Below are 22,623 nucleotides of genomic sequence, written 5' to 3' on the forward strand. Positions count from 1 at the left end.
TTATTAATTTTAAATGAATGTTTTTACTTGATTGGGTGGAGACAGAGGGGAGGGGAGAGAGAGAAAGAAAGACTTATAAACCTGTAGGTGTTACATATATTCATTCGCAAATTTCATTCACAGGCTAGCTCTTGGACAGCTTACAGAGTCCTTCATTTTATACAATATCCAAGCCCCTCGGGAGCAGCATTGCATACACTGTCCATGTGCAAGGGCCGTACAACTTTTGTGTGGGTTATCATGCATGATAACTGCCAGGGCTATGCAAGTGCAGAGACAGGTTGGTGCTCCCACGTGCCTTAACCACCAGCCCCTGTTCCATGGGGCTGGGGGCCATAACCTCTGCCATCCCCCGTGGCCTGCCCAGGCTGCACGGGCCCAGCTGGCAGCCCCGACAGCGCCGCAGGCTGCAGCACGGAGCCGTCCCTCCACTAGCCACCAGTTGCTAACCGGCATCAGCTCTGCTTCTGGGGGAGCTGGAGGCAGTCGTGCCAGCACCTGCTTGGATTCTCCCCAGAAAAAAACTGCACAGCAGCAAAGAAAATCTTGCTTGGTCCTGAATCTAAAACCGTTGAATCAGATCCTGCCTGTCCCACAGACTCAGATTTAGCACTAGTGAAAGCCATGCTTTTTCTCAGTGTTTAGGTGACCTACCCTGGCATAATCCTTCAGGTGGCCCAGATTTCTGTTTAGCCTTGTACAGAGATAACTCCTAGCTCGTTTTAGCCTATACAAGTTATTTGCTGGTACCGCAGGCCCCAGCATTTGGCACACATAGCAGCCAGGCAGAGGGCCACTGCTGCCACTTGATGTTTGACCTGCATTTGAAGACCACGAGGCTGTGAAATTAGAGCAGCCTGGAGAAGTCTGCATTGTGGACTGACCAGGTATTGCTGATAGCTACCCAGCCTTGGTTCCCTATGAGTCCCCACTAGTTCTGTATATGCTGACATTTTTGTCCCAAGCTGTAGAGTCATACGCTTCATTTTTTGCTTCTTGCTATACTTAGTACAGAGATGGTCAAAGCCTTGGTTTTTAAGTTTTTGCAGAAAACATCAACATTTGAGTACTGGGTTTGTTTCATAATTTTTGAAACAGACATTTTTTAATTAGAAATATATGTGTTTATTTCTGAAAGGGTTATTAAATGAGTGGTTACCTATATGTTATGTATAAGAAGCACAATTTTGCTAAAAAATACACATTTAATAGCATCTTGATGGCTCTGAAAACATGGGAAAAGGCACAATTTCCCCCCCCCTTGGGGTTTAAGTTTCTCTTTCTCACTTTTCTATATTTACATTTAATGCTATAGAGCTAAGTGCATTCCTCTGCCTGCCTGCATTCTGCAGCCCATGTGAGACAAGACTGAATTTACAGCCCTTGGATAGTGGTGTCTCTTCTACATCACAGAACATTTCTGCTCAGCTGCCTGTTTTATTTCGGTCAAGGTGGCTTGTGCCTTTTCTTTGATTGCATCCATGTCCATATTCTGGATGTTCTGCAGCTGTCCCAGGATAGAGTCCTTGTCCTCTTCCTCCACCTGATCTTCTGCCACCATCTTTTGAAGGTCTTCTGGCAAACCCACATCGTCTCCAGCCATCTGTATTTGATTCTCATCCAGTTCACTCTGATACAAGAAGCAGAAAATAGAAACAGTACATGAGAGTGTGTCTGCTATCCCAGGATCTATGATGAGTCTTTCTTTTGTTTGTTTGTTTGTTGGTTGGTTTGTTTGTTTGTTTTAGGGAGAACTGAAACATATGCATGGGTTTTTCAGAGTTTTTAGATGCCACTTAGGAATTCAGGCACTCAGTCAGCCCCCATACAAGTGCTAGAATTTTTCAGAAAATGCCAATTATTTCTTTGAAGGGTTTCAGTAGTGTCAAAACTGTAGTCCTCAGTGTCATTTGGCATTTTAGAAACTTCTGCCACATGTGTTAATTGTGGTAACATGCTGATGCTGCAGGAAATCCACCACAAGTTACTTGTATCCACCAAAGACCTGCTGCAATATACTGCCTAGGCTATCAGCTGTTGTGCGATTTGGTTGGTGAAGCCATAGCTTTAGAAAAACTATGTGGCTACCATTCCCCTGTTCATTTGTGGTGGGCATTTTTAGGTATCAGCACTAAACTGACACCTTCTTGAAGAAAGATGCATTAAACTTAGTAAAGAATTGCTGGAAAGAAGGTCCCCATCTTCCCCGAACCATGTCTAAACTATATCTAAGTCTTTGGTTGGCATCTCGGAATTGTGACGAAGAGCAGGGGCTGCCTGACACATAATCAGAGCAGTGTTGGTAAGTGGGGTAATGAGAGGACTTGGACAACAAAAGAGAGGATAGAAGGTTGGGTGTGAGTCTGAGAGAGCAAAAGGAGACAGGAGAAGGATCTGGTTAAGCAATTAAAAGGGCTGAGATGCCGTAAGCGCTGCACACACTTGCTTCCTGCCTGCCTACTGAAACGCTGGGGCTGTGTCGATGTTTCAAACAATGGTGATTTTGTTCACATTTTACGGTGGATTGTGATAGATCCAGAGCTCAGAAGAACAGGGTATTTTGACACAGTTCACACATCAAAGATAAGCATTAATGCCTTGTTACATCTCCAAAATGAAGCATGACAGCAGCAAGGGCCTGATATGAATAAGCAGCAACGCTGTCAGCAGGAGGTGTTTTTGAGAGTGAGAGCGGTCTTGGGTTTGCATGAATGAATGAATGCAACAATGAATGGAAGGACAGATATGAGCAATGTCTGCGTTGTCTCAGGCCTTAGCAAGGACAGGCAGACTGGGATGCCTGACAGCATAGCCACTATTTACTGTTACATATATTTGGAAAATGATGTTTGCAATAACTGTACTTCCCTTGAACCTGATTCCTCCCCATACCTCTTACGAAAATATGGAGAGTGTATCATGATTGTTACTACCATGTGGCTAAAATGGGTGAGGACATTTCTTGACCTGTTTGGGTAAGAGTTGCTGCTACCAGATCTGTGGGAGCTAGAAACAATATCCCAATTGGCAGAAGTGTTCTTTATTGGTTGTGTTGCAGGAAAAAAATGTGTTAAACTTTCAATTAGCGAGTGCTGGATGTCAGAGGAGCTAACCCTTTTGAAATTCTCCCAAGTAGCAGTAGAGGATGATACGTGAACAATTGTTTGGCACCTTCTTGCACCAAAGCCCACTGTCCTACTGAAGTCTGAGATGTGATGCACAACACAGCCTGGGGATTCAGAGTGTTTATTCTCTGACCAAAGAAGAATGTATTCAGATGTAGTCTAAAGCAGTACAATTCTGCCAAAGTCACCTGCCTCTAGTCACTTGGCATTTACGCTGTCCTTGAACAGACCTAGTATGAGCTTCTGCAGGGTAGGGTCGCTCAACAACAAGCAAAGCAACACATAAGAAATGTATGGCCTCTTCTCCTTCTTCCAAAATTTGACATATCTGATTCCATTACTTTGGTTTGAAATGGAGATGTAGGATTAAGTTTCTGATTTTACCTGTTGTTTTGTTTGGTTGTTTTTTTTAAAAAAAGTCTGGTGGAATTGAGTTAAAGCTTGTTTTCTCACAAGGATAGACCCGAAGATTTTTCCCACAGGATGCTGTTAAAGTCAGGCTAATGCTGCAAGTGTCCAACTACACAGTGAGCCTGCAGCTCCAAGCACTCACTTCTGAAAGTTGGGATCAGAAATGTGGTGCTGGAAATGCACCATGTCTGTTGTCAAACAGCAGCGTGCAGTCTGAGCATGAGCAGGGTGTGCAGATCCCTGCTATCCCAGCATGCACACGCGTAGGGACTGTCACCTGGCCAGATACACTACCCTGCATCAGAATACGCTCAGCTTGGACCACAGAGAGCACTTAAAACAGGCAGACCTCATGGACAGGACAGCTGGGGCCATGGGCTCTACAAACCCATACAGAAAGCCCCTCTGGACCCTGGCAAGCAAGCACTGGACTGGATGGCCTCTCTCCTGATGACTTTAATCTCCATAGTCTCCAGGTCTCTGCAAGTGCTCATACATCCTTTTAGGATCTTCGAGAACACAGAAGCAACGTCTATTCTAGTAAATTAAATATGCCTGGCAGTGGTCTCTTGCCCCAAGGCCAGCTGGCCTGGAACAACCCACTGTGATGCTACTGAACTCTCTTGCCCTACCAGACAGGGTGGTCCCATCTAACTGCCTATCGGGAATGCTGGTCCTAACTCCCAAACTGGCCCTGGGAACTGCTTGGGAGAGTGCCCAGGCCAGAACTGGGTCAGACACTAGTCTGACAACTCAACAGCACAGGCAATAGAGCCTTAGTGCCTGGTGATCCTGGTTTTGCATCTGACGTAGTCAGGCTCAGGTCCATTTTGTTACAGGTGCAACACAGAGTTCTTTATACATACATGGTACAGAGGTGTAACAGAAAACAGACAGTCTAAACACCTGTTTATACGAAGTCTGATTGTAAAAAAAAAAGAGATCAAAGCTCACATACAGAATAATCCACAGGGGAGCCACACTTTTCCAGCATCACTGTGTGGTATACTGCTTTTCCTAGGCCTAACTTACCCTGTCATAAAGTTTAGCTCTGCCTATGTGCAGAGATCCTTAGGCAGGCAGACCTGGTCCTGTGATTCATCAGGTCTGGACTGCACCAATTACATACAAAACCAGAGTTCATCTTGCCTTGTCCTGCAAGTGGGCTTTTTGATAAGCAATGCAGCAGGGCTGCAGGTACCTTGCAAATAGGTACAAGGAGCCATGGCTTGGAACCACCAGCCTTGTCCTCCCCCATAAGCACCCCCTTGCACCATCCCCACACAGGGATCACAGTCTGGAGTGCGGGGGTGGGGGGTGGGGGAGGCTGTTCAACATCCCAGCTGTCGGGCCCTTGTGGGTGCCAGCGTGTTGTTGCCCAAGCTGATGTCATTGAGAACCCCCTTACCCCTGGGGCCTAGAAACCCCACTTCAGCTCATGCCTGGCCCCCAGCCCTGCCCTAAGCTATGTCACAGCTGTGCCCATGCCACAGTGGCCCCCTGCTGAGCCTGGCCTCTTGACTGCTTCTCCAGGACAGACCATGCCTTCTTTCCTGGACAGCCACTGGGCACTTGCTGGACCCTGCTGCCAGCCCCAGCTCTTCCCGCTGCATTCGGAGCCTGTGGGACCATGCCAGTGGGCAGGGGCACTGCTTGTGTTGGGGTCCCCTGGCTCCCTGGCCTCAACCTTCTCGGGGAGCAAAATCCTGATCCCACTGCTCTGACAACCACACTGTGGCTCCGTTTTTCCCACAGCAGATCCACAGCTGTTTCACTCTGGCCCATTAAGAAAACATTCAGATCAGCAAAAGAATTCTTCAAGCTTAGCGAATACTTGTTTTCAGATACTTGTCTAAAGCCTGTATGCACTGAAGAGCTTCTCCTGAAACAAGTTTCTCTTTCTGCCTGGCTGGTGCGTCCCCTGGGGCACAGCTAGAGCTTATGTAATGGCTGCATACAAGTAAAAAATCCCTTAATTCTGGAACAGCGCTATTCATTAAATCAAGTCTTAACAATATTCCCATCAGAGCACAACAGAGCAAGAGCTGTTTGAGATTACATGACTGCATGTCCCTTTCATGGTGAGAAGCTTTCCTTTTCAATGTCTTTAGCAGCACTTGTTGAAAAGACACCTGATTGCATCTGAATACTCTTTCCCTCTAAATATCAGTGAACAAAAAAACATCCTGCTGTTCAGTAACAGAGAATCTTGTAGAGCAGTGCCCACAGAAGTGCTTTGATGAGGGGAGGGGATCCACCTGCTTGGGGCAGATGACATAGTCCCTTCCTGAGGTGCTTTTCATGCATCATATATTCACATAGCACAACACAACCCCCAGCACGTGGACGGAAGAACGGCATTCGTGTGACAACACTCTGACAGAGAGCAGTGGCATTTGAGGTGACATGGTGGATATATGTGCAGACCAGCAATGTGAAGGGTGCGGTGGGGCCCATGAGGAGAGGTCGCTGTGCTGCAGACAAGGTCTTTGGACAGGCTGGATGTGCCTCTGATCAGATGTGCCTCTCCTGCATCACAGGCACTAGCACCTCAAGCCTCTTTGTTTAAACCTTGCAGAAGTTAATTGGTTACTGGATCCCAGTTCAGGAAAAAGGCAGTAAGTGAATAAGAGTTTGGTGTGGGTTTTATTTTTATCAATATATTTATTTGTCTGTGTATCTCATTAAAAAAAAATGTTTTGTATGGAGGTAATGCATTGAGTACTCCAAAGATTAAAAAGTTGCCCACAGATCAAATGTCTCATGGCTAAAAACATCTTTCTGGTGACAAACCTAAGTTGACAATTCTGTTAATAGGATTAGGTTCATTAAGGGACTGCTTTCTCTTATAAATCTGGCCCAGATAGCATGGAGCTTTAGATTTTGCACTGAAAACGGGGCCCTGCTTGGTCCTGAATGTCATGCTTTTATTTACAATATGTGCTAGTGATTGATACTGGTGATTTTCAGGGTTTCTGTCCCATACTATAGGCTACCTGAAATGACTTTCATTTTTCAAAATAATTAATGCATTATCACAGGTCTGAGAGCATTTTTCTGCCATGATGTTGCATCATGGAGTTGAATTTTTTTCAGGGACATATAGTGTGCATGTAATAATTTCATTTTCTTCCTGATATATGTTTTCGTAAGGGCTGACGAAAAGAAAGCAGACCTTCAACCAAGAAATGCTAAATAGGTAGACACAAGTGCAGAAAAGCATATCCTGCAAAATTTACTTGCAACTGCCACAAATCAGCAAAGCTAAGTACATATTTAATATCTTCTTTGCCAGCTTAGAGCTCCTGCCCTACCTTGGAGGCAAGCCTTCTACTCTTATTACTGAAATTTGGCCCCAAAGAGCACCTAATGTGTACCAAAGCCAAGATACTGCTGGAGATGGGGCAGATCACCATTGCCTGCCCCTGGGTGCTATGAGGTGGCAGCATGTTCATGGGGGGTCAGCCAAAGGTAGCTGTGGAGACCCGAACACCACCTCAGAAGTGAAATAAACACTGCAGAAGGGAGACTTTCAAAATCACAGCAAGACACCCAGCTCCACTGACTTTTAGTTGAGAGCCAGGCTCATAAGCATCCTGAAGCCTTTGAAATTAGCCCTTCTTGGGATTTAAAGCTGGGGCCTCTCAGAACATGGTAAGGCCATGGGGAAGTGTTCAGTAGCTGGCTTGGCATATGCCTCCAAAAGGAAAACAAAGCCTAATGATATTTTACTACTCAGCTGCTAATTAAAATGCTGGTGTTTAGAGATTTAGGCTTACAATCCAATCAAACACTTAAAATCTTGTACTTTTTTTTTTGCATTATTAATCTTTCTGTAATTAAACTCACCCTCAGGATATGTTTTCCTCTTTCTTGTCACTATGCTGAGCACTTATGGCCCAGAACAAACAGTATATTGCAGCTGATGAACACAGAAGAGCATAGCGGATAATCTGCCCTTGCTCCTTCTGCCCCTATATATGACACCAGTCATGCATTAACGTATATATATGTTTCTCCAGGCCTATCCCTTTCTCTTCCAGGTGGATATTCTGTCTGGAGGGAATCTGAAGATGTGGTGCATTTCTCTAGCCTTTTTGATGCCAGGCTATAGGTATGAGAGAGTGCCAACAATCCCCTAATGCATCTGCTGTGGTAACAAATATCAGCCTTACACAGGTGGAGCAGATCCCGTGCTTACACCAGGCCCTGTTGGTTGCGTGGGCCTTGTGCTGTAAGCAGGCAGCACACACAGCCTGTCTGGTTCACAGGAGACTGCACTGTTGAGCCAAAAGAGCTCAGCATCGTTGATTCCTCCCAGGCCAGCAGGTTGCCTTGCAGATGACCTGTGTGGTTGGCAGGAGGTACGCAGGTCTGGTAACGCCTGGAGATGTTCAGCTGCTCAGTGCAGACCTGTGTTTCTATAGAGAGGCCTGCAGCTGGAATAGCAACACCTCTAGGAGTGAAAAAGGGATCAAGGTTCAGGTACAGGCAAGCGTGTGACCTCGATAACCATCTGCGAAAGACTGAGGGGCTAATAACACTTCCATGTAAAGGGGTCATTTGAATGAGAAGCTATAGGTGCAGCAATATACCTTCACTCCTGAAGATGACGAACTGTACCTTCAGATGATTTTAAAAGTCAAACGTCCTTATAGAGAGTCTGTTGATCTGAAATGAGTTGTTAAATAGAACTGTATTCACTTCAAATTTGCTTACAAAAGCTTTGTTCAACACCGACACATTGGCAGGGCAAATAGAGAGGCAGCTTAACTGAGCTTTCTTCACATCATTTTTTCCCTTGCTTTTTTCTGCCCCAGTACCTGTCTCAAAACATTGTGCCATAGATTTTTAAGACAGCACTTCCTTTTCTTGGAAAGTCAGTTAGCAAGGTTTTGGTTGCGAAACCCATGTTTTCAAAATTAGAGAAAAATACATTTTTCATCCCCGATTATGAATGAGGTGAGTCCTGCCCGACTGGGAAAACACAGATGATATAATTGTATCTAAGTCACAAGGTCGATTCACTTTTAAGCCAAACTGTAATTTGTCTTTAGGGTTCAAGCGAGTAACTGTTTTAAGAGCGGTGCAATTTTATGAACATGACACTAGAGGGCCTATGACGGCTCAGGGCTAGAAACGGCATCAAACTAACGCTGCAGAAAAAAATGCATGATTTACAATTCGTGTTTCCATCATATAATCACTTTATGATCCTAGACGACCTTGTAAATTTGTAGTTGCTTTACTGCTGGGTCCTCTCCTTCCAGCATTTCTGATGTTTCAGTGGGCAAGTCTTTAAACACTTCAGCGACTGTTGCAAATGTTGTAGTGTTTAGTTGTGCTTGGCACAGAAAATGCATAAACATTCAATCCTATTACTTGCAGGTTCTAAGACAGGCTTTTAAATTCCTCAGTCACATTTGCCTTTGCTCCCAAGTCATGCCAGGTGATGGACCCTAAAGGGCTAGCTGGCTCAGACCAAAACTGTGTTAGGGACTGTCCGGTAGCTTAGCAATGGGGTAATGGCACTCCAGCACCAGAAAGCATGCCCCAGCACTGACTCATTTAGGAGTGCAGATTTAGCACGAGATCCACAGAGCACTGAGGAAACTGTACAAAACTCCTCTCACTGGCAAACGGTAGACTTTCTTGGAATGTGTCCTCCACAAGGAACCCTTCGCATCTGGCTCCTCTGTCAGGATGGTGGGATTGTACTAACCACTGACCAAAAGCACCACCAGAAGCCGCTGACAGGAGGGGGGAAAAGCTTAACCATTAGGCCCACTGCTCACAGACTTGTGTCCTTGCAGATCTGGAGGTAGATGAAAGTGATTGACTGAGCCCTCTGTTAAGGTAGTAATTTACTCTGAGGAGAAGGAAAAGTGGCAACTGGTGGAGCCATCTGAAAAAGTTCAGCACTGTGGGAGAAGGCAGTGGAGATGATATATGGAGAGGTGGCTATAAAGTAAAAGATCAGTCCTTGGAGACAGTGGGAATATGTGGTGGGTTTAAATAATCTGCTGGGAAAGCCCAGCTGACTGGCAGGCTCTTGAATCTGGTATCTGTGGGCAAGAGTCCAGAGGGCTAGGACAGGAAACCCGATACATGTAATTTTCAGAACAAGGCTTGATGAATTTGAGTGGTGCCAACACACTGCTTGAATGGCCCTCAGGGCTCTCTTGTAATGAACATCACAGAAGCATTTTTCATAGTGAAACTTTCATTGGCCTTAAGTCATCCCAGGCTTTCTGCTTCGATTCCAGAGTTGCATTGGGCTGTTCATCTCAGTCTCAAAACTCCACCTCAACCAACATAATATATTTCGGTTCATCTAAAATGCAAATTAGGTACAAGAAGATGGGGTAGGTCACCTCACTGTGAAGGAAATACTTTTGAACTGAATGCCATTGACCTAAGTTCCACTGAAATGCAGGCAGACTTCAGTGAGGTACGTTTGGACAGCAAACACCAAGCCACAGAAACCAGACTGCTAAGAACCCTTGGCTGACATTCCCACTCCTTTTCTCAAATTCCTTCAGATCAAGGACAAGAAAGGATGCAAAGTATCTCTGGTGTCTTTAATACTTTCGGCCAGGTTAAACCCTTCCCACTCAGTTCAGAAAGGCAAGCACAAATCATTTGCGTGAGGGAGGCTAGTATTGCTAGCCAGGTGTGGTAGAAACATTACACACAAAACCCTGTTTCTGTGCAAAAACATCTGTGTGACATTTTACCACATCAGAATTTTGATAACATCCAACAATTTTAAAATCATAATTCCTTTTCTGTCTTTACAGTCACTACTGGAAATTTTTGTTTCCAGAAAAGCACACCTTTTTATGAAGCAGTGGGGGTTTTTTTAATGGACTTGTTATAAACTTCTCATTAAACATATTCTGAATAACTTCCCAAAGAAATCCAAGAGAAAAGGCGGCTGCTTCTGAACCTTGCCAACTAGTACAAGAAAAAGCAACGTCTGCAAAGCTCTCCCTCAGCGCCGGCTGCCCCGCCGCGGGCTCCGGGCCGCAGGCCGGCTCCGCAGCGCAGCTGCCTTCCGGCGGCGGGGCCCGCGCAGCGCGGGCAGCAGGAGGGCCTCGGCCGCCCAGCGGCGGCGGGCGCCGGCTGAGCAGGGCGGGGGGGCGGCGGGCCCCGGGCCTACCCGGACCGGCGGCCTTGCGCCCCCCGGTCCACAGCGCCCGGAGCGGGACAGCCCGGGCGGGTGCCCTCAGCCCCGCGCAGTGCTCGTGCTTTCTCGGAGCTGAACCCCGGAGGCTTGGCAGCGGCTGGGAGGGCCTTTCCCTCGGCTTCTCCCCGGGCTGGGCCCTAACCAGGTAGGTGCCCGCAGGCCTCGGGCCGATTCCTGGCTCCTGTTGTTCCCTCATCTCTGTGACAGAACCCTGAGCCGTATGAATGAAGTACCCTGAGGCATTAGTAATTTGTTAGCTGCATGTATTTTGAATGTGTTGAACTCCCTATCGATAGTTAATTTCATTACTGCTGCTTAATTAATATAGACTAAAAAGGGGCAGGGATAGTTCTGAAAACGTGAGCCATATACTGCCTTGACTCCTGCGTCTTTGTACAGTAACTTTTCTCTAAAAGAATTTGTGAATGTTTTAATCACACTGATACAGTAATCAGGCTTCTGTCTGCCTGGGCCGGCACTCGCAGGGGCATGGAGGCTCTTAATTTCCTTGAAATCCCTTGGAGCCCAGCACCTGAATACCTTTGTGGTTCTGTGCCGCAGAGCAGGAGCCTGGGGCTTCAGTTAAACATATCTCGGTTCATTCTATTTGGAAGCTGGTGATACAAAATGGGCCACCAAAACATGAAGAAGTCCATATCTGCATGTGACCAATGAACCAGCAAGCCCCAAGCTCTGCTGACTGCAGGAGATGGAATGAGAAACACAGAGAGAGCACAGATCAGATGGTCATAACACTGTCTGCAGAGGGAAAAGCAACCAGAGGACTCCAGAAAAGAGCTATTATTGCCAGGGCATTTGCTCAAATTTTAGATTTGCAGCAAGTCACTGAAGTCATATTTGACATAACTGTATGTGAAGGGTATCTTAAATGAAGCTGGGAAAACAAATCTCATTAGAAATCTTTTATAAGCAATGAAGGAGTGACCAGGCTAAGTGCAGTTTAATAGCATATAAACCACCGCCATTCTAAGATTTGGAGAGCACTCACGTGATCTTTTAACGATCTGTGAATAAAGTCCCTATGTAAACCTGTCCAAAGTCCAAAGACTTTCCAGAAATAAGCTTTTTTCACTACCTGTATAGAGGCTCAAGTTCAGGGATGGATGCAACCCAGGTTTTAGCAGAGGGAAGGCTCTCATTGGTATCATAAGCTATGGGAACACACGTTCTATTTCTGTGTGTCAGAGTGGAAGGCAACAGCTCTTAAGCTTTCCCCCCTTCCCAGTAAATCTACCAAGTCAGCAACAGCAACTGGAGATCCTGCATCATGATGCTAACAGTGCAGAGTAACATAGCATATTAGGCTAAACCAAAGAAACATGAGAGACCAGAACATGAAGTCAATAAATATTATGCACATACATAATAGAATAATCCAGTAAGTCCAAGAAACAGATCCTGCTCTCAGAAGGATTTGAACCATATTACACAGTCTCTGGACCTATATAGGTCTCTGGGAACTATGTGTAACTGCCTAAGACTGAGTTCAGATTCAAGTTCAAGTTTGTGAGCACAGAATCAAAGATCAGGTTGTTCTGCTAATTCTAGCTACAGCATTGGAAGAACCAGTGTCTTGGGAGTGGAATACATGTCACCTGATTTCAGCTGTCTGGTCTAAGGTAGCAACCTGGCCTCCCTCTGCAAGAGGCATGAGCCACTGGAAGGTGACCCAACTCTGCCTTAAATGCTTATGTGAAAGTTCGGATAGATGAGGCTAGAAGTGCTGGTCTCTTTCCATTGATGACAGTGTCCCTAAATGACTTGCTTGGGTTAAGTACTACATTTTTTAGTAGCTAAATTTACACAAGATGGATTCTTTACTTTCCTCCATTTTAATTAATCAGAAAAGCACTGGAAGGTACCGATCGGAAAACAAGTGGTAATGACTCAGAGCTGGCAGGTGAGTGCTAGTGATATAAACAAGCTACCAAATTGCTAAGAACCACCAAATACTTCCTTGTGGAACATAAACAAGATCTTAAAAAATGCTAACATCTTTACAGTAGGTGGTGGTGGTGGTGGTAGTAGTAGTAGTTTAGAGCAGATGCATGATCCAAACCCCTACAGAGACTACTCTGTCCCATATTACCTCTCTCCTGCCCATGGAAGAAGCTTACAAAATGACAACTTTTCCAAGCACAGAACCCTGAGTTACTTTCTCTGGGCTGCATCTAACAGTGCAACCCACTCTGGACAAAACTGGAAAGCACAAGTGGTCTGCACCCACATACCACAACCAAGTGCTGGAAAGTCACAGACAGACACAAAGCCTTTCAATTCCGTGGCCCAGAGCAGAGTCTCTAATTTCAGGGAGCCTTTAAATGCACAGTGGTAAAGGCCCTGGTACTAATTTGCACAAACAAGTCTTCAGTCACTTCTTCAGAATGAATGGAAAATAATATTCAATATTTAATGGACTTTCATTCACACCCTACAACAGTTTGTTTTCTTTTAACAAGTCTTTGGGGAAGGAAATTGTCCAACATTTTTGTTTGGTTGGTTGGTTTTTGAAAACTAGAACTAATTGTTTTCACCCTTATGATCAGTCATCCCTTCAAAGCATGCTAACAGGTTCGAAAGGCTGGCCTGTCTGGTACAAAAGTCTTATTTCTCTTTTCCCCAACATATCATTCTTGCCCATATATCTGCTAGCTATCTTTAGTAGTTTTCCTTCATTTCCCTTACAGAAGTCAACTACTGATTTGTTGTTCCCTGTGTATCTCTTGGAGCCTTTTTTTGAAAATGTATTCACATTTCCCATCTTCTGAGGTTAAACAACAGACTACATGCCTTGGTAAGTTTGGCAATTCGTAATTTGAAATCTTTTAGAATTCTTGGGTAAATACCCACTGGCTCTGGTGTGCCCTTCACCATTCAATAACCTCCTCTGACAACACTGAGCTGAGAAAATTCCCCTGATTCACCCCCATAAAAGAGACTGTCATAGGGAAACCTATCTAGGGACCTTCATAGTGATCCTGCAGTTAAAATGAGTGCCAAGTATTCACTTAACGTTTTCTGCTGTGGACTTATCTTCCTTGATTCTTTTGCAGAATCCTTCTCTGGCTTTCACTCCCTTAGCTCACCTCAATTTCAGCCCACAGTCCTACAAGAGATACCAGCTTTCTTCATTACAGAACCATCACATTCTTGTGACAGGAAATTGTCTCCAGAATATTCACGTTTCTAATTTTTTTTAATTTTTTTTTTTTTTTTTTAAGAAGGCAAGATCTGTGGATGTTTATTACAAGCTTAGTGCTAAATCCTGTACTTTGATAAACCTTTGAGTTCTGCAGTTAAATCCCTGAAAAAGTGGAAGATGATCAGAAAATAAACAGAGGAGCAAGTCTTCCTTCTAAACCAGGAAAACACTTAAATACAGAAGAGAGCTATCCTTGTTTGTATCCATGTGTTTTTATGTCAGGAAAATACTATCAACCTAAATTCTAACTACGCTTTCTGTCATGATCCAGCAACTATTGCAGCTGCTGCCTGCTTTTAACAAACCTCCATATTTCTCTGTTGCTTGAAGTTTCTGTTTATATTTTAGTTTTCCTGGGAACATTTGACAACTAGTGTCAGGAGCACTAAAGAAAAAAAATGGACAGTTTGCTTGCGCTTCTTGGAAGAAGATAGTAAAAATGAGCCTTCAGAAGTTTAGCAAAACTCAAACATACAGCTTGTAGAGGAGTTTTCAGGGACTTTGCATATTTGCTTATAGTTTTTTTTAAACTGTTGCATGTTGCTAAGTTAAGAACGTATACTAACTGTGAAACCTGATCTGATCAGATGACTCAACTTGCCTAGTCATCTGTTTCAGATCTGACAGTATAGAGAGGGATTATAAGAATCTTTCCACTAGATTCATCTACTGAGCAGAGAAAAAAGGGTCTAAAAGAAGCAGTCACTACGGGAAACCATAGCTCCTGCCTCCTCCATTTCTGTACTGAGCTGCAGTGGAGCTCCCACTAATGAAGGTGATTTGCCATTTTCAGAACTCTGCACTGGAAGTCAGTTTGTCTTAAAATTGGCCACTGCACCAGATGACATGGTGAACTACAGGCTTACCTTAGGGAGTCTGTACTTTTCTCTCAGATGAACCCTCAGACAGGCTCGCTCTGCTTTTTTCTGTGCAAATGCTGCATCTCTTTCCATCCTGGAAATCAGAAAAAACATTTCTTCAAGATGCTAATAAAATACAGCCTTTTACATGGAACCAGTTGCTTGGCTGCAAAAAGCTACATGCAGGTATTGTTCCCAGAGTGCTGTAACTTGTCCAAAGGCACAAAAAGGAACAGTATCAATGAAGTGATGCTAAGGGGCCAGGCTTCATGTACCCTAAGCTGTTCTCAGAACAGTTCCCTTGAGTCCTGTGAAGAACTAAGGATAAGCCAATTCTACCTGTCTGGACTTTGTGCCTGTACTAGCTGTGGTTGCTCATTATAACAATGAACAATTCTAATAAGCAGAACAAAGTTACACTTCATGCTTTGCTTATTCCATCAGAGCACGTATAGTGATGGGGCTGCCTGCCAATGCTCCTGTTCTAGGAATGTGACATTCTCATAGTATAACAACACACACAATGGCAGAACGGTCTTCCTGGGTCAGACCAAAAATTTACCTACTCTAGAGTCCAATCGCCAACAGTAGACAATTGTGGACACTTACAGAAGAAAATCAAGATCATTAAGCACCCTGTATCAAAACTGCCCACCTTCCAAAAATCAGTAGTGTAGGGTACTAGAGCTGGAAATTGGCTCTACATCACTGTCCTTCACAGCCCTGGACAGCCTCTGTCACCTATGAATTTTCCTGGTCTTTTCTGCATCCATTTATTCCTTCAGAAAATCCTATGGCAATGAATTCCACAGCTTCCCTGCATGGAAAAGTACTTCTTTTGTTTGTGATTTTACAAAATGCTTTCATTAGATTTAAGAACTCTTCAGCACACTTTTTGGTTAGATTAATTATATATTTATTTGCAAAATGTGTCTCCTCAAAGATTTTTGGTAACATGTGGTAACATTCACCTTCCCCAACACCCACCCCCCTGCCCTTCAGTTTTTTTCCCCCAGAAGCATTGTCATGGAAATTCTACAGCAAAATTGATTTTCTTCTGGTACAGGCATTTTGTCACATAAAAGCTACATGCAAGATGAAATGTTATTTTTTTCTTTGCTTCCACAAATCACAAATGAGTTTCTGGGTTTCTCTCTCTCTCTCTCATATTCACATTAACTGGAAGCCATCTTAAACTTCTTTCAGCCAGCCATTGATGGGAAGCTTGGAAAGAGATTTTTTTAGCCTTTCTGGAATATTTTCCCTCTCTTTCTCCACCTTCCTCTTCTGTTGCTCACTCCTTCTCCAGACAAGCAATTAGCAGCCATAGTCAGTACTGGGATATGCTTCCACAGGGCAGCACGCACAGCATGACTACACATCCCTTTAGGTGTCCTGCGGGGCTGAGGGTCGGGAGGAGATTTTCTGCTCAGGTGAATTTGAGCTTTTCAGTTGTCCTGGCACCATGGGAAGACATGGCAAAACTCACTCAGCCCATCTCCCACCATTGCCTGGGCCCTAGTGTCTGGCCTAATCTTAACACCTTTTTGTTCTGGAGGATCTAATTATTCCCTGGAACATGAAGCTTTGTGGGAACAGGGAACAGATGTGGGAGTAGTTACACGACAGTCAAGAGCCTGTGATATACAGCACAAACTGGTGGTCCCCTCTTGCTTAAACTCTTGCAATGCTGGAAGCAAATTCTATGCAAGTGTGCTGAAGACTGCCAGTGCAGGTCACTTGTTTGTTCCTGCGTATTACACATTTTCCTGAGAAACTGATCTGTGCATTTTTGTGTGTTTTATCACCAAAAAAACCCCACCCAAACCTGAGGAGAACCCAAGGCCTGAATGGTTGTACAAAGGCCAAACCCTGCCCAAGTGTGACTCCACCGAGGCACTTCTCTGATCTCCACTCTTGTACAGCTGAAAACTGGGTAAAATCCAGTGCCCTGAAAACAGACATTCTGTCCGTGACAGAGGTTTCTGACACACATTTACATCAGTGCACCACAGCGTGCACTGTCCTGAGCTAATTTTTGCTCTCTGAAAGTACATCAGATACTCCTGTTATTGTTCCAAACGGTACTTTCCTGAGCATTCCTGCATCCATTCCTCAGTACATTTCAGCATGTAATGAACTCATGCCACACTGGAAAACATTGTAAAAATAATTATTTTTCCAAGTATTTTCCCAATTCTCAGGAATCCCGTTTTGCTTCTCAGTCTCAATAAAGCATCCTCCTGCTGGCAGGTGGTTATTTATCTTTTAAATATCCCTTGACAAACTGCAGAGCAAAACATTCTGTATTTTATTCCAAATGAAATGATACCTGTTCAAGGTTTTATGATATAAATGGCTGCTGCTAAATACAGACCTGGATACCTCAAATTCCATCAGTGATTAACCTTTCACCTATAATCATCTTACACGAAGGATTTATACAACCATTATGTAATTGACCATTAGAGGAACAGATGCATTTGAGATTTAGAAGTCAATTGTTTTATTTATAATTATGCATGATTTGAACTCCTACATGTTAAGTCCTTTATTTTGCTTCTGTTTTGATATTTAAACACAGCAAGTGGTAAAGATCAAAATTACAGACAAAATAAAAGTGAGATTTAATCAGTTGAAAAGTTCTGCTTTATTTAATAGATTTTAGAAAAAGTAACTGAAAATGCAACTACAAAATATAACCATCTTAAAACTTTTCTCTAGATGAAAAACATCCATTTAACATAGCACTCATTACTTTTTCATTTTTGCCATAATAAACGTGCACAAAGAAAAGATTATGTATTGAAAGTGTACTCCACATGGAGTTCTAGGAGAACAAATCATAATACATTTTAGAATTAACCCTTGCATTACAAACAGCTTTATACTTATGGAAAAAACTGACAGATAAAGTAACATCAACTAGGAATGAGTTCAGCATGTCAAGGTGTGGAGATCGCAGGAAAGTAAGAGAGAGTTGTAGGATGGGTTGGAGGGGGAGGATAATATTTAACATTTCCAGTTGGTGAACTTTTATTTTGGAAAGCCTCTCTAGCAAAGATTGGTCTGCTTTAGAAAAAAGGGGAGAGCTGGATGTTTGGCTTTTTCTTGGGATGTTTTTTTCTGCACAAAGTTACCAAGAATCAGCCCCATACTGATAATAAGGGAACAGGTACTCACTTCTCCTCAACCATTTGCTTTTGATATTCCTCATACTCCTCTCTGGTCATTCCTGCGGCTGCTGCTGGATCAGAAGGAGTGCTTTCTTCTTTGCTTTCTTCCCCTCCACCTCCAAGTCCCAAATTCTTTACCTGGTTGCTCAACATACTTTTCATTAAAAAGGCCATCTTCTTAAGAAAAAAGGAGCTATAAGCAAACAACTACAAGGAAGTCAAACCAAACCAAAAATGTTTTCAAAACCAACAATTGTAAGCAAGAGAGTTTCTACAGCTACATCAGCTCTTCAAGGGCACAATGCTAGTGAAATGTGAATGCCAAAATCAGTTTGTCAGCCATAATCTGGATTAGAGAGTGAAGTCCTTAATATCTAGAGGCAGATGGTTCAGATTACTCCAAAAAAAATCATTAGATGCAACTACCTACTTTTTATATTAATACCTTAAGCTAATTGTACACATACACAAAATATCAATTATAGTATACAAAGGCATTTTGACTTCTTCAGTCTTGAAACTCTCACTTCCAAAGAGGTGAAAACATTCCCTGGAACACAACGGACCTGAATTAAAAACCTGGTTGACTAAATGGCCACAATAAAATTGTAAAATTGAGGCTACTGAGCAGAAAACCCTTTTAGAGTTACACAATTAAATGAGATTTGAAAACTGGAATTCTTCATTAAGCAAAAAACCCAATCCTTTTTATCCATTAACATTTTATTGCATTGGACAGAAAGTACATTGAATTATTTTTCTTCATCCACTTTTCATGTGGTTGGTTTGCCTCACAGATGAATGGGTCATTACTGCTAGCATTACTATTTTTTTCAAGAAAGTAATCACAAAAAAAGCAAATCACAACTTGCTATTTTGCATTCCTTAGGGTTTGTTTAAACTCTTCCCATCTAGATCACCACTTTGGTGCTGCAGAGAACACCTAGTGCTTTTAATCTTGTTAGTAGAGAAATGAATCTGACTGATTCTGTATGCTATAATGCAGCCTTGGTATCCATTGTGTGTGGGTTGCTTGTGTAGGTCCTTATCCTTCAAACTTTTATTCACATCATTAACCTCACTGGGTCTATTCAGGTGAAGATTTGCAGGATCTGCCACCTAGATCATAGACTATTTTGGGAAAGAAAATCTGCTACATCTCAAAAGTTCATGAATTTGGGTTGTGAGCATTTATCCTACTATGACTGGCTGTGCATACCTTAATGAAACGTTCTGTAATTTTGATTATCTAAATGCTTCTCCCAGCACTCATAATTTCACTGAGGATTCCCCTTTGCCTAATGCCTTAATCTGTATTAGAGCCTTTCTAATTAAAGCAGACCTGTTACTATTAAAAAAGAAACAAACAAAAAAACCAAAAAAACCAGGACTTTCTGTAATCCTGGATTATTAGTGATTATACAAGAAACTATTTTTGAAACAGAGTATCGCTCAGCAGCACAAATTCCAAATCAAAACAAAACTACTTTGATACACTACAGATACCTAGAAAGCGTTTTCCTTAAATCAAAATTTATTTTTACCATCACTGTGCACTTTCAGAACTCTGCATAAATTGCAAGAATTTGTGGGAAGAATCAGCTTCTTACCTTTGACCATCTCTGACCTTGATTACCAAAACTGTACTGCGCTTGTCCAAATGGCTAACAAAACTGAGAATACAGGCATTAGATAGCTAATCCAAATTTAAGCAGAGAATGCTAAACTTGAGCATGTATTAAGTCTGAAGTTGAATGCATAAAATCAGGTGAAGTTTGTGATCTAGAAAATGTAAACCCCAAAACCCCAGCATTAAGTTTATACACAAGATATCACTGCTCCTGCTTCAGAGTTACTTCAAAATGGACCTGGCAAAGTTACTCTGTTACACCCAAAGACTTCCCTGGTTCAGTTTGCTGCCTCGCTGAGGCATCCCACAGGCAGTCCTGCTGCATTTTGAAGGCTGTGTTTGTTCAAGAGCTGACATCTAGCTAGCTAGTGCTGTGGGCCCACTGCAGGACAGCTGTAGGTGTGCAGGCACGCCAGCTCCAGCAGAGCATGGCATTGCCATTACTATTTCCCTTATCCTTGTGTAACTCTATCACCTGGTAAGTGCTGTCCGACCCTGCCCAATGGTACCTCTCTGTTATTTTCCCAACCTGAAGACAATATGGACAAGCAGGGATGGTTCTGACCTGCAACCCTTTTTGCCTTCTGCTAAAACCAAAACCTTGCTCACTTTGCTGGTATTTGAAAGTCCTGCAAACAGGCCTAACCTAACATCTCTTTCAGGAGGAGGGTCAGTCTTTGGATGAAGCACTGACAGCTGAGCAGTAGTGGCAACCCCACGACCCAGAACAAGGCCAGAAGAGCACAGAAGAGCACCTCTGTTACACAGCCAACTTTAAAAGGAAGAAATGAAAATAAAGGGTTAAATTCTAGAAAATTATTGGTGTTTTAAATACTGCTCTGAGAGCAGGCCCCTGGGAAAAAAAAATAAATGTCCCTAGCTCCTGAACTACAGCCTGACTCATGTAAGTGACTTGCCCCACACTGCTCAGAGCACAGTGGATCTCAAGAGTGTGAGACAGAAGATCCAAAGTGAGGGGAAGAAGGCACTTGGTCAGTTCAGGCATCTCTAGAAACAGATGGTGGCTAGAGAAAGAGGGCATCACAACACTGCATAAAAGTTTTGGTCTTGCTCACCTTTGCACCTACTGTTTACAGCACAAAGCTAACAACAGAAACTGGCAACACAGACAGCAGCAGCTGGAAGATTATCTTCTCAATTTGCTTCAGCTCCACAGCCAAGCTGTATCTTAACACAAGTATGTGGCACAAAAGGGGCCAAGAAACACTGCATGAACCATGTACAGATCACAAAGAGGTTTTCAGCAGCTTGCAAAAGCCATTGAACAGGTTAAACTAACATATTGCCACCGTTTACATGCTGATCCTAAAGCACAGATTAGTTCAGTAACAGTACAGGACACATCACAGAAAAGCATGCTATGACACAAGTTTAAGAGCAGATAAATCTAACTTTTGATGGTTAGTATTTCCTCTGTGTTTTGAGAGCTACTTGATGAAATGCTAGAATGCTGTCCTGCAACATCACTACTCAGTGCCAAATGCCTAGAGTCCACTTGCAGCAGCTGGCTCATCTTTATGTAAAATTCTCCTGACTGGAACAGGGAGCACCACTGGGCACTTCACAAATACAGCATGCAGCACTGATTTTTCCAGTATTATGTTTCAGTCTTCTCTAAGAGTACAGGGAGCATATCTGTAAACTTTGTGCTGTCTGTCTTTACTGAAGAGAAGCTTTGCTAACTTTGGGCACAAGTCTTGGCTGTAGAGACTTTGATCCCTACAGAAGTGTTACCACCACCTTCTGCCTAGAAGAGATGCTTTCACAGAATTGACTGGGAAGGCAAGAAAGCTGAAAACTGGCTTGAGAAGGGATTGCTGAGAGCCTGAGAGATCTTGCCTACCAGGTCTTGAGAGGTCTTATGAACATTCCTAACAGCAAAAGGCTTTTCAATGTTAGATTTGAAATTCAAGACAACAAAAAGTGCTTGAAAAATTACTGGCCCTATTGGCACTGGAAACTGATGAGAAACACACAAAAAAGCCTAGTGACTGAACTTCAGAAGACATCACATAGCTTGCTAGTGAATTGCTCATTTCGTTGTGGGTTTAGATATTTAACACAAATCTGTGTACAGAAATAATGAATAAACACTGATAAGGAACTAATTGCTTACAGATTACCTAAAGCATCAAGTTTTAAGCCTTGGGTATCAACAGGGACCAGTACCTCCAGAATAATTCCCATTCCTGGCAGGTGCTTTACCTATTGCCTTGAAGTCAGTAACCACTTACTGCTTTTTGCTGATCACAGGCTTAATGACAACATACAGACAGCTGCTGAACAAATACTCATGTTGCCACTTCCTTTGCTTTACATCAGCCTCCTTTCCCTCTAGCTTAAGTGAAATAAAAATTAAAGGCTCAGTTTCTGTTTTATCTGATGGGTGTGGGTACTATGAAAAGATTATGCGTTCCATACCTGAAGAATGCAGGTATCTCCAACACCAGAACAGAATTCAGACTCTCGTAACAGGCAAATCACAAAGAGCAAAACCTAAAAGCCTCACAGGGAGGCCAGCACAAAAATGTTACAGGCAGGCAAGCAAGCATCCAGCTCCCAGCCTTCTCTACAGACTGTGTTCCCAAAACACAAGTCACAGCAGACAACTCCAACCACACTGATTCAGAAGTATCTAAGTGTTCTTTGAGAGGACCAAGACTCTCCCACACTGTTTCACCCCTCTAGAAGAGGATGTCACCTTTTATCTAAGTCAGAACATTAGATCACTTGCACAGAAAGAGAGAAGCAAGTATTTTAGGGCTTTCTCAGCTTGAACAGATTCAATTAAAGACTCCTCTCCTCCACCTATTAGAGAAACTGCTCCTGGCTGGGGGAAAATGATTAATGAGGGAATTCGTAATCTTCCTGTGGGAGGTTACCACAGACACACAGAGTTTACTGGATAGAACACACAAAACAAAACAACCACAAGGAGACAGACTGACTTGTTTTGGGTAGGCACACTGTATTCCAACAAACAGGAGC

At 43.3% G+C, this 22,623-nt stretch overlaps 1 protein-coding gene and 1 long non-coding RNA gene across 2 annotated transcripts; one reads left to right on the top strand and one right to left on the bottom strand.

Moving 5' to 3' along the window:
• Positions 1-1,253: 1,253 nt before the first annotated feature.
• Positions 1,254-18,330, bottom strand: LOC121080542 (complexin-4). The gene is made up of 3 exons (XM_040578625.1): positions 17,992-18,330; positions 14,815-14,902; positions 1,254-1,630 (listed from the first exon to the last, which is right to left on the bottom strand). Exons 1-3 carry the CDS (start codon positions 18,156-18,158, stop codon positions 1,403-1,405), a joined length of 483 nt encoding a protein of 160 aa, XP_040434559.1. The 5' UTR covers positions 18,159-18,330; the 3' UTR covers positions 1,254-1,402.
• LOC121080544 lies at positions 10,623-21,743 on the top strand. The gene is made up of 3 exons (XR_005825406.1): positions 10,623-10,870; positions 13,434-13,540; positions 20,277-21,743. It is a non-coding gene; the product is annotated as an uncharacterized LOC121080544 (long non-coding RNA).
• The last annotated feature ends 880 nt before the right edge of the window (positions 21,744-22,623 follow it).

This window comes from Falco naumanni, chromosome W (assembly GCF_017639655.2).
Source record: "Falco naumanni isolate bFalNau1 chromosome W, bFalNau1.pat, whole genome shotgun sequence".
NCBI classification, from domain to species: domain Eukaryota; kingdom Metazoa; phylum Chordata; class Aves; order Falconiformes; family Falconidae; genus Falco; species Falco naumanni.